Source organism: Salmo salar, unplaced genomic scaffold (assembly GCF_905237065.1).
Source record: "Salmo salar unplaced genomic scaffold, Ssal_v3.1, whole genome shotgun sequence".
Taxonomy (NCBI): domain Eukaryota; kingdom Metazoa; phylum Chordata; class Actinopteri; order Salmoniformes; family Salmonidae; genus Salmo; species Salmo salar.
Window position 1 is genome coordinate 202238 of NW_025547140.1, and position 16479 is coordinate 218716.

At 46.1% G+C, this 16479-nt stretch overlaps 1 protein-coding gene across 2 annotated transcripts in view; it reads left to right on the plus strand.

Moving 5' to 3' along the window:
- Window positions 1-15453, plus strand: part of LOC123731727 (E3 ubiquitin-protein ligase TRIM47-like) — an 89068-nt gene extending 73615 nt beyond the window's left edge. Inside the window, exons 4-5 of one of the 2 annotated variants that reach the window (XM_045711131.1) lie at window positions 14695-14793; window positions 15081-15453. In XM_045711131.1, the coding sequence (XP_045567087.1) occupies window positions 14695-14793; window positions 15081-15188 (207 nt within the window). In that variant the 3' untranslated portion in view covers window positions 15189-15453. Of the gene's footprint in view, window positions 1-14083; window positions 14216-14694; window positions 14899-15080 lie in introns of those variants that run through there. The other variant, XR_006762807.1, reaches the window with a different exon arrangement.
- Window positions 15454-16479: the final 1026 nt, after the last annotated feature.

Consider the following 16479-nt stretch of genomic DNA (forward strand, 5'->3'; position numbering starts at 1 on the left):
CAACCAAGGCAGTGTGCAAGTAGTCCAGAGAGGCAGGCACCTGGGAGCCAGCCCTCTTAACCTGTTGGGGATAGGGGGCAGTATTGACACGGCTGGATAAAAAACGTACCCGATTTAATCTGGTTACTACTCCTGCCCAGTAACTAGAATATGCATATAAGTATTGGCTTTGGATAGAAAACACCCTAAAGTTTCTAAAACTGTTTGAATGGTGTCTGTGAGTATAACAGAACTCATATGGCAGGCAAAAACCTGAGAGGATTCTATATGGGAAGTGGCCTGTCTGACAAGTTGTTGTTCATCTGGGCTCTTTTTATTGAAGACTGAGGATCTTTGCTCTAACGTGACACTTCCTACGGCTCCCATAGGCTCTCAGAGCCCGGGAAAAAGCTGAACGATATCGAGGCAGCCTCTGGCTGAAACACATTATCGCTTTTGGCAAGTGGCCGATCAGAGTACTATGGGCTTAGGCGTGTGCCCGAGTCGACCTCATGCTTTATTTTCTTTCATCTGTTTACCTAAATGCAGATTCCCGGTCGGAATATGTTCGCTTTTTTTACGAGAAAAATGGCATAAAAATGGATTTTAAACAGCGGTTGACATGCTTCGAAGTACGGTAATGGAATATTTAGAATTTTTTTGTCACGAAATGCGCCATGCTCGTAACCCTTATTTACCCTTTCGGATAGTGTCTTGAACGCACGAACAAAACGCCGATATTTGAACATAACTATGGATTATTTGGGACCAAACCAACATTTGTTATTGAAGTAGAAGTCCTGGGAGTGCATTCTGACGAAGAACACCAAAGGTAATAACATTTTTCTTATAGTAAATCTGACTTTGGTGAGTGCTAAACTGGCTGGGTGTCTAAATAGCGAGCCCGTGATGCCTGGGCTATGTACTTAGAATATTGCAAAATGTGCTTTCACCAAAAAGCTATTTTAAAATCGGACATATCGAGTGCATAGAGGAGGTCTGTATCTATAATTCTTAAAATAATTGTTATGCTTTTTGTGAACGTTTATCGTGAGTAATTTAGTAAAATGTTAGCGAATTCCCCGGAAGTTTGCGGGGGGTATGCTAGTTCTGAACGTCACATGCTAATGTAAAAAGCTGGTTTTTGATATAAATATGAACTTTATTGAACAAAACATGCATGTATTGTATAACATAATGTCCTAGGGTTGTCATCTGATGAAGATCATCAAAGGTGAGTGTTGCATTTAGCTGTCTTCTGGGTTTTGGTGACATTATATGCTGGCTTGAAAAATGGGTGTCTGATTATTTCTGGCTTGGTACTCTGCTGACATAATCTAATGTTTTGCTTTCGTTGTAAAGCCTTTTTGAAATCGGACAGTGTGGTTAGATTAACGAGAGTCTTGTCTTTAAATAGCTGTAAAATAGTCATATGTTTGAGAAATTGAAGTAATAGGATTTTTAAGGTTTTGAAAATCGCGCCACAGGCTGCAAGTGGCTGTTAGAGGATATGTTTGAGAAATTGAAGTAATAGCATTTCTAAGGTATTTGAATAGCAGCGCCACAGGATTCCACTGGCTGTTACGTAGGCGGGACGAAATCGTCCCACCTACGTAACAGCCAGTGGAATCCTGTGGCCCTAGAGAAGTTTAATAGCAAGGTCTGTTCCTAGGATATGAACACACTTAGCCTGTCTCAGCACGGGGAAGAACAGCAAGTGTCTATTGGAAATGGCTGGAATGTAGAGTCACTGGGTGACAACTGGTGGGGTTCTGTGTCTGAGCAACAAAGTACATCTTTTCTGAATAGACCCGATGTGAATGCTGGAGCTTTTGCCATATCGGAATACTGTGGAGCGGTGCCCGGAGGAGTGTGTTCATGTATGATGAAGACAGATGATTATGTTATTATCTCATTCGGCATATATGTCATAGGAGGTCGTTACAAATGTACCGACTTCCTAAAATGTGAATACAGTCAACCTGCAAACATTATAGAGGACATGATTGCAAAATACCCAGGAGGGTACCTGATGGCTAGACCGAGATCCATACCTGGTGGTCAAAGTGAGTTCCCTTGCATACGTGTAGTGGAAGAGATGCATGCCATGATACAGTCACTAAGGAGTGCATGGTGGGGACTGTCTTTTGGGCAGTCACCAAATGGAAGGTCCTCAGGGTCATGTGAGCACACTGCCTTGTTAAACAACCTAAAAAGTATGCAAATGGAAAAAGCAATCCTGCTGCAGCAATATGTTACATGGATGAACACTGCTCTGGATACCTCTTTGACATTGTAACAGGGAAAGGAAAGGGATACAAAGTGATGTTCGACAGGTCTGGGTTTTGATGTGGGGCCAATCTACACTTCTCCAATATACGAGAGTTGATGGACTACATGACAAGGGCTAAAAATGTACAGTCGAGGTCTTGGAAGGCTCGCGGGCTTGCCATTGCCATCTCCTGAGTGACTCTGTGGAGAATCCCAAGGTCGTCAAGGCAGGCAGATCGCAAAAGAGCTAGGACATTTCTGAGAGCATCATAGTCCTTGTCAGTGTTGAGGTGATGAGAAGGTATGCAGACGTAACTGTCTGCACACTGGGGAAAAGAAAAGGATGATATTCCACTGGGTCGCATGATAACCCTGGCAAGACCTATTGTTGAACACAGGCCGCATGTGAATTGAAACTCCCCTCGGGCAGAAGCAACTAGAATGTCTAAAGCTCCTTTTGCGCTGTCCGATGCCCAGAGACTGTTTGACATCATGAAGGCTAAGACATTGATGAGAGCCTGCCTGTTGTCGTCATCATACACAGATAGGGTTCGATTGAAAGGAACTGTGTCTGTGCCAGCTATCTTGATACAGGAGCCACCGTTAATTTACATTTACATTTAAGACATTTAGCAGATGCTCTTATCCAGAGTGACTTACAAATTGGTGCATTCACCTTATAATATCCAGTGGAACAACCACTTTACAATAGTGCATCTAAATCGTTTAAGGGGGGGGTAGAAGGATTACTTTATCCTATCCCAGGTATTCCTTAAAGAGGTGGGGTTTCAGGTGTCTCCGGAAGGTGGTGATTGACTCCGCTGTCCTGGCGTCGTGAGGGAGCTTGTTCCACCATTGGGGTGCCAGAGCAGCGAACAGTTTTGACTGGGCTGAGCGGGAACTGTGCTTCCTCAGAGGTAGTGATGCGAGCAGGCCAGAGGTGGATGAACGCAGTGCCCTTCTTTGGGTGAAGGGCCTGATCAGAGCCTGAAGGTACGGAGGTGCCGTTCCCCTCACAGCTCCGTAGGCATGCACCATGGTCTTGTAGCGGATGCGAGCTTCAACTGGAAGCCAGTGGAGAGAGCGGAGGAGCGGGGTGACGTGAGAGAACTTGGGAAGGTTGAACACCAGACGGGCTGCGGCGTTCTGGATGAGTTGTAGGGGTTTAGTGGCACAGGCAGGGAGCCCAGCCAACAGCGAGTTGCAGTAATCCAGGCGGGAGATGACAAGTGCCTGGATTAGGACCTGCGCCGCTTCCTGTGTGAGGCAGGGTCGTACTCTGCGAATGTTGTAGAGCATGAACCTACAGGATCGGGTCACCGCCTTGATGTTAGTGGAGAACGACAGGGTGTTGTCCAGGGTCACGCCGAGGCTCTTAGCACTCTGGGAGGAGGACACAAGGGAGTTGTCAACCGTGATGGCGAGATCATGGAACGGGCAGTCCTTCCCCGGGAGGAAGAGCAGCTCCGTCTTGCCGAGGTTCAGCTTGAGGTGGTGATCCGTCATCCACACTGATATGTCTGCCAGACATGCAGAGATGCGATTCGCCACCTGGTTGTCAGAAGGGGGAAAGGAGAAGATTAATTGTGTGTCGTCTGCATAGCAATGATAGGAGAGACCATGTGAGGATATGACAGAGCCAAGAGACTTGGTGTATAGCGAGAATAGGAGAGGGCCTAGAACAGAGCCCTGGGGGACACCAGTGGTGAGAGCACGTGGTGCGGAGACAGATTCTCGCCACGCCACCTGGTAGGAGCGACCTGTCAGGTAGGACGCAATCCAAGCGTGGGCCGCGCCGGAGATGCCCAGCTCGGAGAGGGTGGAGAGGAGGATCTGATGGTTCACAGTATCAAAGGCAGCAGATAGGTCTAGAAGGATGAGAGCAGAGGAGAGAGAGTTAGCTTTAGCAGTGCGGAGAGCCTCTGTGACACAGAGAAGAGCAGTCTCAGTTGAATGCCCAGTCTTGAAACCTGACTGATTAGGATCAAGAAGGTCATTCTGAGAGAGATAGCAAGAGAGCTGGCCAAGGACGGCACGTTCAAGAGTTTTGGAGAGAAAAGAAAGAAGGGATACTGGTCTGTAGTTGTTGACATCGGAGGGATCGAGTGTAGGTTTTTTCAGAAGGAGTGCAACTCTCGCTCTCTTGAAGATGGAAGGGACGTAGCCAGCGGTCAAGGATGAGTTGATGAGCGAGGTGAGGTAGGGGAGAAGGTCTCCGGAAATGGTCTGGAGAAGAGAGGAGGGGATAGGGTCAAGTGGGCAGGTTGTTGGGCGGCCGGCCGTCACAAGACGCGAGATTTCATCTGGAGAGAGAGGGGAGAAAGAGGTCAGAGCACAGGGTAGGGCAGTGTGAGCAGGACCAGCGGTGTCGTTTGACTTAGCAAACGAGGATCAGATGTCGTCAAACTTATTTTCAAAATGGTTGACGAAGTCATCCGCAGAGAGGGAGGAGGGGGGAGGGGGAGGAGGATTCAGGAGGGAGGAGAAGGTAGCAAAGAGCTTCCTAGGGTTAGAGGCAGATGCTTGGAATTTAGAGTGGTAGAAAGTGGCTTTAGCAGCAGAGACAGAAGAGGAAAATGTAGAGAGGAGGGAGTGAAAGGATGCCAGGTCCGCAGGGAGGCGGAGTTTTCCTACATTTCCGCTCGGCTGCCCGGAGCCCTGTTAATGTCAACGTTCCACTGGGATGAACGTTTAGATGGATCGTTAGTCAGGACCCTTGTCTTGTTGTCATTGAGGACAGTGAACTTGGCTGGTATTTTGTCGAAGGTGCCTTGCTTGTATGTGGTAACTGTCATGTTGTCAATGATGAACAGAGTTGTCAATGATGAACCGTGCCACTTTACTATTAGATACCCCCTTTCCCTTTGTTTGCCTAGTCCAATGGTCATCATAATTTCCCTTTACGAGAGTGGTCTTCCTACACTTGGCGCAAGACGCAGATGATATCTTACGTAGAGTCTTGCACACATCAGGGTTGACAAAGGAACTGCTGCATACCACACAGCCCTGAGTCAACATCTCACTAAGGCCACACAGATCCTTTTGTGTGAACTCGCCAGGCTTAAGCTTTTCCAACAGCGACATCAAACTGCTTTCCAGCCGGAGTCCCTCCTTGGGATCCATAATGCACACCGTGATCATTCCGAGCAGGCAGCATACAGCGATGCACTTCCAACTCTTGAAGCGTAACAACCTAATGTCCAATGCACATTTAGAGAACAGCTTGGCAGCTACCAGTTTGACACTTTCATTCAGCACATGGATAGGTGACAGGGTACGGGACGTGTGTTCTCGAACATGTTCCAGGATGAGATACTTGCACAGTATACTGATCATGTTTTTACTGTGTGCGGGGAAAACGGATCCTTTCAATTTGGTAATTATCCACTTCTCGGCCTCTTCTATCCCTTGTACATCTGACAAGATGTACACGTTGAATCTGGAAGATTCTGTAACACATGCCTTGTTTACCCAGTCCCTGTGCTTGACAATTCCCTTTAGATTACAAATTGTGTTCACACTATGCATCTTAATCGAGAGCGATAGGCATGCAGCTCGGATGTTAGAGATGTTTGTCAGCAGCTGATACAGGTCCTCTCCGAGGTCTACACAGGTGGTTATGTATCGGTCCATGACATTCACAGCCGGCATAAAGACAGAGTGGTGCTTCTGGGTGTAGATCATGTCGACCGGTATCATGTTAGCAAACCAGCTAACGGCCGCTAACCGATGGTTCTGGTTGTCGGTGAAGGTATCATTGGTTAGCTCCTGTGGATTAGGGTGATCCACCCCTGTCTCGTTTGCAGTGTTTGTACTGTGCAGAGACAATTGGTCCACCAAGGCTCGCTCCAGTTCAACCTTACCCATCTCTGGCATACCAAAGTCTAATTTTGGAAATTTGAACACGTGGCGATCCAAAGGGGTGAACGGAGTGCAGTCTTGCTCGTACCTGAACAGCATACGGGGGACAAGGTGCTGTTTCCTCCTGGACTTGATCTGAGTAACTGTTGTTGTTGTTGCAGTTACAGTACAAGACTGTGCTTGTTGACAATATCCATTAAGGGGTTCCATTTCAATATCATCAGACCAGGTGATGTTGAGTGTAAGATCTAGTTCACATCCTCACCCTTTATAACCATTTTGGATATTTCATTTTACCAGTTGCATCAAGCAACGACTAGCCCTTCCGACCTCGAGCTACACAGCCGACCAAGCCTAATGGCAATAACCTCTGGTTCAGATAGACTTGTGAATGTCTGAGGGACGTTGTGTGTTGCCTCAGGACTTGGAATTGTCCTTGTACTCTGTTAGTGTGTCAGGGGCTGTGACATAGCAACTACGGCTATTCCCCACTAGCAGTAGGAAATGATATGTACTCAATGGGACTACCAACACAGAAAGGAATAAAGACATGTCACAGGTCTACATTGAGTCACAATTTCTTTATTCATTGTACAAAGCATTGTATAAACTAACTTAAATGCATATACATGCCACAAATAACATAGGTGAACAGCATATCTGGTTCAATAAAGATTCAAAGGTTACACAGAACAAGTAAACAAATCATCTGTGAGGTTAGTTGTTAGTTACAAAACATGGTGCAAAATCACGCCTGGTTAAAGGGTTATCGGGCTCCCTTTTGTGATTGCAGCATTCCGTCATCGTCACACGGGACCATGGGATAGATTTTCCAATGATAGAGAATATGGAGCCCCTGAAGGTCTGCAGGGTTGTATAATCTGCGGCCGTGATATACATCCCGAGAGCCTCTATGATGTTCACGGCAAGGTCCTTATTCTGACCCTTAAACCTCTCGACATTGTACATGTCCAGCCAGGTTTTCACATTTGTGTGTGCCGTGTTTCTTTCGAATATACAGGCCAAGCCATCGACGATTGCTTCCACCAGGTTCATATTGTCGATCTCATCCTGATGAAAGTGCTCAGGGTGATGGGGGTTCTTCTCATAATGGTGCTTGAATCCAATGTTTGCCATGGCTGACATGTCATCCGTGTTGTCAATATACAGCTTCTCCAGTGAGCATGCTTGCACTACTTCTTCGGTCTGGTTACCTCCGTAACGTTTGTTGAGCAGGATCCGTTTCTTCTTGTTTACAGCCGCGGCTTCCTTGTCCATGTGTACGGCCATGATACCAGAGTACGCAGCTGCTTCAATTGCACTTGTCTTGCTAGAGTCGTGACACGCAATGCTTCTCACATAGTAGCGATCGGCAAGCAGGTCCAGAGTGTCTTCACAAGTCCTGGTTGCTTGTTCTAGAGCTCTGGCAACCACAGCGCCGATCACGGTCACAAACATGTTGTGTGAGAGGAAGGCTTTGTGGTGTTCTCTCAAGGGGAGACTATTCACCAAGGCTTTCTCACATTCGGGCTCCAGACGTTGGCATCTGAAGCGGCGCACAGGACATGCACCAGTTTGACAGTGCCGTACTTGGTCGTAGGGATCTCAATCTTCACCTTATTGGCACGTGCTCTCGTTACGATGTCATGTACGAAGGAATTCATCGGGGCTGGCTTGTAGACATATTTGTTATGCTCGGGGATCAAGGGTAGCGGGTTCGGTGGTACACCAGTAACCTTAGCAGGGGCTCTGTTTCTGGCATTAGGAGGTTTAGCAGAAGCCATTCTATGTCTCCCGAGTGGAGTCCTAACACGATGTAAATGTACAAGTCAGGGACGCAGGTGGTATCTTATGCAGGATACGGGAGTTGAAGCTAGCAAGGTTAATAAATAGAGATGAACCACACTATAGGTCCTATAGCCAGTGGGAAACTGGCTGCTGTCAGACGTGGTGATGTGTTTACAGGGGCAAACACATTAACCTCTTGGGGCTAGGTGGGACGCTAGCGTGCCACCCGTGGTGCACTCCATCAACAGCAGGTGCATTTCAAGAGCGGCAAATTTGAATCCAAATAAATGTCAAAATTCAAATTTTTCAAAAATACAACTATGTTACACCATTTGAAAGATAAACATCTCCTTAATCTAACCACGTTTTACGATTTCAAAAAGGTTTTACGGCGAAAGCATAAATTTAGAGTATGTTAGGACAGTACATTTACAAGAGTTGTGTGTAATGTTTTGTCAAGTCAAAGACAGGGTCACCAAAACCATAAAACCAGCTAAAATGATGCACTAACCTTTTACAATCTCCATCAGATGACACTCCTAGGACATTATGTTAGACAATGCATGCATTTTTAGTGCTATCAAGTTCATATTTATATCCAAAAACAGCGTTTTACTATGGCATTGATGTTGAGGAAATCGTTTCCCTCCAATAACCGGCAGTCAAGTCAGCGTCAGAAATTAAATAATTAAAATTAGAAAACATTGGTAAAATATTATATTGTCATTTAAAGAATTATAGATTTACATCTCTTGAACGCAATCAACTTGCCAGATTTAAAAATAACCTTACTGGGAAATCACACTTTGCAATAATCTGAGCACTGTGCCCAGAAAAATACGCGTTGCGATACAGACTAGACGTCATGTTGGGGAGATCTAAAATCGAAAATACTATGTAAATAATCCATTACCTTTGATTCTCTTCATCAGATGTCACTTCCAGGTATTACAGGTCCATAACGAATGTAGTTTTGTTCAAAAAAGCTCATCATTTATGTCCAAAAATCTCCGTCTCGTTAGCACATGATGTAAGCCAGCCGGACTTCTCGTCATGAACGAGGGGAAAAAATATATTTCCGTTCGTTCAAACATGTCAAACGTTGTATAGCATAAATCATTAGGGCCTTTTTAACCAGAACATGAATAATATTCAAGGTGGACGAATGCATACTCTTTTATAACGTATTGGAACGAGGGTACCCAACATGAACTAGCGCGCCAGGTGTCTAATGGGACATCACCGTTCCATGGCTCTTGTTCGGTCAGATCTCCCTCCAGAAGACTCAAAACACTTTGTAAAGGCTGGTGACATCTAGTGGAAGCAATAGGAAGTGCCAAAATATTCCTAAACCCCTGTGTTTTTCAATGGGATAGGTTTAAAGTCAATACAACACATCAGGTATCCACTTCCTGTCAGAAAATGTCTCAGGGTTTTGCCTGCCAAATGAGTTCTGTTATACTCACAGACACCATTCAAACAGTTTTGGAAACTTTAGAGTGTTTTCTATCCATATATAATAAGTATATGCATATTTTAGTTACTGGGTAGGATTAGTAACCAGATTAAATCGGGTACATTTTTTTTATCCAGACGTGCAAATGCTGCCCCCTAGACCCAACAGGTTAACATGGGCAAAAACATTAACATGGGATCCAATGTGTACTTTCCTCGCAACGGTGCAATTTGAAACAGAGAAACTGTGCACTTCATTGATGTAGCCCACTCTAGCCGACCTCTTACACTGGTAGGTTGCAGTGTGGTTGCACGTGTCACCATATATCATTAAGGTGTCTTTACTTGTTACGTTATGGGTAACCTTCATCCCTGACTGTATATTGAACCAGTCCTTCTATTTGGAGACATGGCCCCGTTGCTCGATGCGATATAACCTGTACATTATGTCCTCCTCTGTCAAGATAAGCCAGCTAGTGGTCATAAAGTGGTGAGGATTCGAGTTTGGACATACAAGTTGCAGAGGTGTAGCAGTGCGGTTGGGAAGAGCCTTAATCCTTGGGACTGAAGTGAAAGTAGTAGAAAGAGGCTCGGTGGTAACATCCTTGATCTTGGCCTCTGTGTGAGGTGTAAGGAAATTAAGGGCCGTGGCCATATCACCACTGGCATCCACAGTCTCAGTTGTAGTGCCAACATTCCAAGGTCAGGTTGTAAAGGCTGCATGTTTGGTTACTGCCATACTAGGCCTAATTGCTAGATACCCATATGTGTTGGGTAATGAAGTAGCAGAGACTGGTAGCTGATCCTCTGCAGACAGGATCGTGGCAGTTGATAGGGTAACAAGTAGATAGCTCAAGGGTATAGCTGACAATGCCATGGTTGTAACAACCAACACTGGAGATGATGTGGATACCTCAGACCCGTAATAGGCTAAATATGGATATACCCAATACCCCTCTAACTACTACTTAAGATATACAACCTAGTTTCTCTGACATATCAGTCTTTGGATGGAGCAATAACAAGATGGTCCGTTAATCCAACTGAGCTTAATGATGAATCACTTAACCGTTTGGTAAAACTATAGATGTTAAACTGGTCTGTCTGCTATATAAGGATGTAGAGACCCTACAGTAATAAAATGTGTTTAAAGTAGAAACATGTAGATGACATGTATGATACATGGTAACATACATAATGAATACTGGTTATTGATCATTGATCCACATAGTGGAACCACAACAGGTCAGTGTTGTAGAACACGCTGTATTACTTCTACAACTAATAGAAGGACAGTAACTAAGGAGACGGGAGTAGAAACTAACGTGGCCATTGTTTCATCACAGGACAAAACATTCCAAGGATTCCAATGTACATAAGCAGGGGGCGTTACAGGTGCCCTAAAGGGACAAACTACAATATCAATATACAGTCACCGTATATAAGGGTTGTGCTCTTATTGTCTCTGTTGAGCAGTATCTGAGTATTCAATATATATGTTGTGTATATGATGTCAAAACCATTACATGTGACCATGTTGTCTGGACTGTCACACTCTGACCAGGTGAACTCGGGTATTTTGGGTCAGGGTGTGTCATGTTGGGTATTTTTCCTTGGTTTGTTTTCTATGTTTGCGTTATAGCCTGGTGTTAGCTCTATGTGGTTTATTTCTATGTTGGGTTCTGTCGATTCCCAATCAGAGACAGCTGTCGCTAGTTGTCTCTGATTGGGATCACATTTAAGTTCCTTTTTCCCCCACGCTGTTTGTGGGGTGCTGCCTCTTTGTGTTTTGAGCAGTTAACGTATCGGCATTTTCTTGGTTTTGTGTACGTGTTTATTTCAGTGTGAAGAATAAACATGTGTTCGCTCCCAGCTGCGCTTTGGTCCGCTTCCTCATCACCCGACGACGATCGTTACAGAACACCCCACCAAACCAGGACCAAGCAGCGGGAGGATAAGGAGCGCGAGAGATGGGCTCGCGAGTGGAAGGAGTTCTGGACCTGGGAGGAGATCATGTCGGGGAAAGGACCCTGGCGGAAGGATTCCCAGGTCGAGGAGGTAATGCCAGCCGGTGGATGGAGTCGCAGGCGGCGGTCGAGGAGGCCCGGAAGACACCCCCAAGAAAATGTTTTGGGGGGGCTAATGGGGTGGTCCGGAAGGGCAGTATAAGAGCCGAGACCACTGCTCTCGTGGGGGAAGACGGCGGAGGAGGAGACGAAGATGAGGCGGTTGATTGAAGCCAGTGGTGCGTGTTCCCAGTCCGGCCCGGCCCGTCCCTGCTCCCCGCACCAAGTCAGCGGTGCGTGTCCCCAGTCCGGCCCGGCCCGTTCCTGCTCCCCGCACCAAGCCAGTGGTGCGTGTTCCCAGTCCGGCCCGGCCCGTCCCTGCTCCCCGTACCAAGTCAGTGGTGCGTGTCCCCAGTCCGGCCCGGCCCGTTCCTGCTCCCCGCACCAAGCCAGTGGTGCGTGTTCCCAGTCCGGCCTGGCCCGTCCCTGCTTGCCGCACCAAGTCAGTGGTGCCTATCCCCAGTCCGGCCCGGCCCGTTCCTGCTCCCCGCACCAAGCCAGTGGTGCGTGTTCCCAGTCCGGCCCGGCCCGTCCCTGCTCCCCGCACCAAGCCAGTGGTGCGTGTTCCCAGTCCGGCCCGGCCCGTCCCTGCTCCCCGCACCAGGTCAGTGGTGCGTGTCCCCAGTCCTGTCCGGCCCATCCCTGTTCCCCGCACCAAGCCCACGGTGCGTGTCCACAGTCCTGTCCGGCCCGTTCCTGTTCCCCGCACCAAGCCCACGGTGCGTGTCCATAGTCCTGTCCGGCCCGTTCCTGTTCCCCGCACCAAGCCCACGGTGCATGTCCACAGTCCTGTTCAGCCCGTTCCTGCTCCCCGCACCAAGCCAGTGGTGCGTGTTCCCAGTCCGGCCCGGCCCGTTCCTGCTGCCCGCACCAAGCCAGTGGTGCGTGTTCCCAGTCCGGCACGGCCCGTGTCCGGTCCACCGGTGCCCAATCTTGTTCCGGTCGACGGCTCAGCTCCGGAGCCTGAGCATGCCGCTCCACAGTGGTCCAGCCCGGGCCAGAGGGGTAGGGCTAAGGTGGAGGCGGGGGAAAGAACACGCCCGGGGCCAGAGCCTCCACCGAGGGTGAGGCGCCCACCCGGGTCCCCCCCCTAATAGACTTAAGTTTGATTTCACAGAAGTGTGATTGACTTGGAGTTACATTGTGTTGTTTAAGTGTTCCCTTTATTTTTTGAGCAGTGTATATATATATAAATTTAATTTTCATACATTTGCAAAATATTCTAAAAATCTGTTTTGCTTTGTCATTATGGGGTAGTGTGACGTCATTATGGGGTAGTGTGACGTCATTATGGGGTAGTGTGACGTCATTATGGGGTAGTGTGACGTCATTATGGGGTAGTGTGATGTCATTATGGGGTAGTGTGTAGATTGATGAGGAAAATTATTTATTTAATCAATTTTAGAATAAGGCTGTAACGTAACAAAATGTGGAAAAAGGGAAGGGGTCTGAATACTTTCTGAATGCACTGTATGTATGTTAATAGAATTTGTTCTCCCCAATAGTAAAGTTTGTCCAATTATTTTTTTTCGATACCTCTAAATACCATCTTATTAGATGGAGACATTTCCCCCCATTAGTTTGGGATTGATACCTGCAGTCATCTTGATTTCAGACCACTTTGGAGACATATACATACAGGAGTGAAACCTTACTCCTGCTCTGACTGTGGAAAGAGTTTCTCTCTACTGGAAAACTTAAAAAGACATGAACATATACACACGGGAGAGAAGCCTTACTCCTGCTCTGACTGTGGAAAGAGTTTCTCTCGACTGGCCCAGTTAAAAAGACACCAAGGTAATCAGAAAGGAGAGAAGCCTTATCACTGATCTGACTGTAGATTTAGTTTTTTATCAACAGCTGAACTAAAAGGGTCATCAGAGAACACACAGAGGAGAGAAGCCTTACTTCTTCTCTTAATGTGGCAAGAGTTTCTCTCGATTGGGCAATGTAAAAACACACCAACGGATACACACTTGAGAGAAGCCTCATCACTGCACTGACTGTGAGAAGAGATTCTACAGATTGGTGTCTTTTTAAATGGCCCAATGTATACATAAAGCAGAGAAGTCTCATCAGTTTTCTCAGACCAGCTAAGATTAGTCACTCCACTTAATTCTCATCCCATAAAATAATTGGCAACTTTGAAATGGATCAGATGAAGAAAGCGTAGAACACTCTTGTAATCCTGTTGTTTTTCACTGTGAGAACCGTGCAGAAAAAAGGGAACATTCTAGAATGTTAGTCTCTCTTCTCTTTACTGATCAGCACCTTGTTGATATTGACATCTTGGATTTGCAATGATGGTTGAATATCCTCTGTGAGGCGTCTCACAATGGAGTCTGATGGTTGACTGGGTGGTACTGCTTCCCTCTGCAGTTTTCTGTGGGAATGAGCTTGTAGACACAACATATACTGAGTGTACAAACCATTAAGGATACCTGCTCTTTCCATAACATAGACTGTTTCTGTACAGCACTTTGTGACATCGGCTGATGTAAAATGGGCTTTATAAATACATTTGATGATGATGATGATGATGATATTAACAAACTTACCAAGTGACCTGTGATGAAATCTATTGTAGAATAAATGGAACCTGGATCCATTTCATTCTATTAACATGGTTGATGTGTGTTATAGCAGGAATGGGGTTAAACTAATATTAAAATGACAACTCCATAGGTGGTACCAGGTCAGGGGAGTTCATCTCTGCTCCCAGCATCCCTGGGACAGTACTGATCAACATAGCTGACCTGATGCAGAGGTGGACCAGTGATGTTTTCCTCTCAGTGGTGAGACTTGCCCTTCCATTTGAAACACCTTTACCTGAGATCGTACAAGACGTTACAGGCTTATTGCATGTGGAAACAGACCTGCATTCAATTACTATTTAAAATAATGTTGAATACTTAATAAGCAGTGGTTGATTGAGATTGTTGAAATGGAACCAATAGAAACATCTTAAAAGTACAAACAAACCCCGCCCACCTGGAGGACTAAAGGAAATGCTCAAAGTATTTGTAGGATTTCAAATAGTATTTGAATCCAGGGTCATATTTGATGTAAATAGTATTTTAAAATGGGTTGTATTCGTTAGGGCACACTGTAGCAAAACATTTAGCAACAGAAAACGAAAACATTTATTTTCTTAAGGTCAGTTAGTCCCTCCCTGTTTGAGTTCAGTTTGGTGCCTAGTGAATATGACTCAGGTCTCTGTGGAAACATCAATGTAAATTCACCTTTGATTTTTACTCCTCACTTTCCCTTTCAGGTCCATAGGGTTTTACTGCCCCCTGCTGGAGACTGGAGCACACTGCAGTCCCTGGCTTTCTTTGTGCAGCTGGAAGAGGAGGCCTTCATCACCTGTTCAGTGGTGGTTCTAGACCATTTCAACTGGGGGGGGGCAAGCTGGGGCCAGTTGTACTGTTAGAGGGGCCAGTTACATTAGACGTTATTGTTGTCATATCGTTTTCTTCACTGCATTAGCAGGCAAAAGACCATGTTCATAATCATCATCGTTGCCACTGTCTAATAACGGATGTAAAAAAAAGAACGATAGCAAAAATTAGTTATGTAAAAATTATTTCATACCTCACATTTAGGGGGGCTACAAGGGGGTCCAAAACTGTTGTCACAGGGCCCCCCCAGAACCGCTAGTGCACCAGTTGTGACGGGTCCAACAAATATCCCCCGGTGAAGGCAGGGTCCTATCTCATCCAACACTTCAATGACTCTTATAGGAGGAAGAGAGCCTTATCTATCTAACATGAATTATGTTCAGTGATAAAGAATGTCAGTAATGAGAGAATAAATAAGTACAACCTTTTGATGTTACCATACTCTCTCTACGTTAACAAAGGGCTTTCCAAGAGTCCACTCTGTAGAGTGGAGAGAAAAGGGGGAAAGGTATTTATGGGGGGGTCATAAACCGCCCCCAACAGGGCAACTTCATGACAGTATACAGCTAGAAAGCTACATAGACATGCTTCACAGGGTTGGTTCCTGTCTGGCACCGTCTCCTATCTTATAGAACATGCTTCACAGGGTTGGTTCCTGTCTGACACCGTCTCCTATCTTATAGAACATGCTTCACAGGGTTGGTTCCTGTCTGGCACCGTCTCCTATCTTATAGAACATGCTTCACAGGGTTGGTTCCTGTCTGGCACCGTCTCCTATCTTATAGAACATGCTTCACAGGGTTGGTTCCTGTCTGGCACCGTCTCCTATCTTATAGAACATGCTTCACAGGGTTGGTTCCTGTCTGGCACCGTCTCCTATCTTATAGAACATGCTTCACAGGGTTGGTTCCTGTCTGGCACCGTCTCCTATCTTATAGAACATGCTTCACAGGGTTGGTTCCTGTCTGGCACCGTCTCCTATCATATAGAACATGCTTCACAGGGTTGGTTCCTGTCTGGCACCGTCTCCTATCTTATAGAACATGCTTCACAGGGTTGGTTCCTGTCTGGCACCGTCTCCTATCTTATAGAACATGCTTCACAGGGTTGGTTCCTGTCTGGCACCGTCTCCTATCTTATAGAACATGCTTCACAGGGTTGGTTCCTGTCTGGCACCGTCTCCTATCTTATAGAACATGCTTCACAGGGTTGGTTCCTGTCTGGCACCGTCTCCTATCTTATAGAACATGCTTCACAGGGTTGGTTCCTGTCTGGCACCGTCTCCTATCTTATAGAACATGCTTCACAGGGTTGGTTCCTGTCTGGCACTGTCTCCTATCTTATAGAACATGCTTCATTGGGTTGGTTCCTGCATGTGTCTGGCACCGTCTCCTCTCTTAATTAAACATATACTGGGCGTTCTGCCAAACGGTCTGAGGAGGAAGTCATGACCGTCTCCCCGTCATATCTCTACCCTGCACCTACAGGAAAAAATGATTGTGTGAGACAAGATGTACAGTTCATGGCTATAGATTCAGACAACAACATTTCTGTTACACTGTGAAAACTGTAATACATGGATACTTCCTTGAATGTATTTATCTTGTAAACTGCAATTATGTTATTGAGACAGAGTAAGTCAGTAATGAGAGAATAAA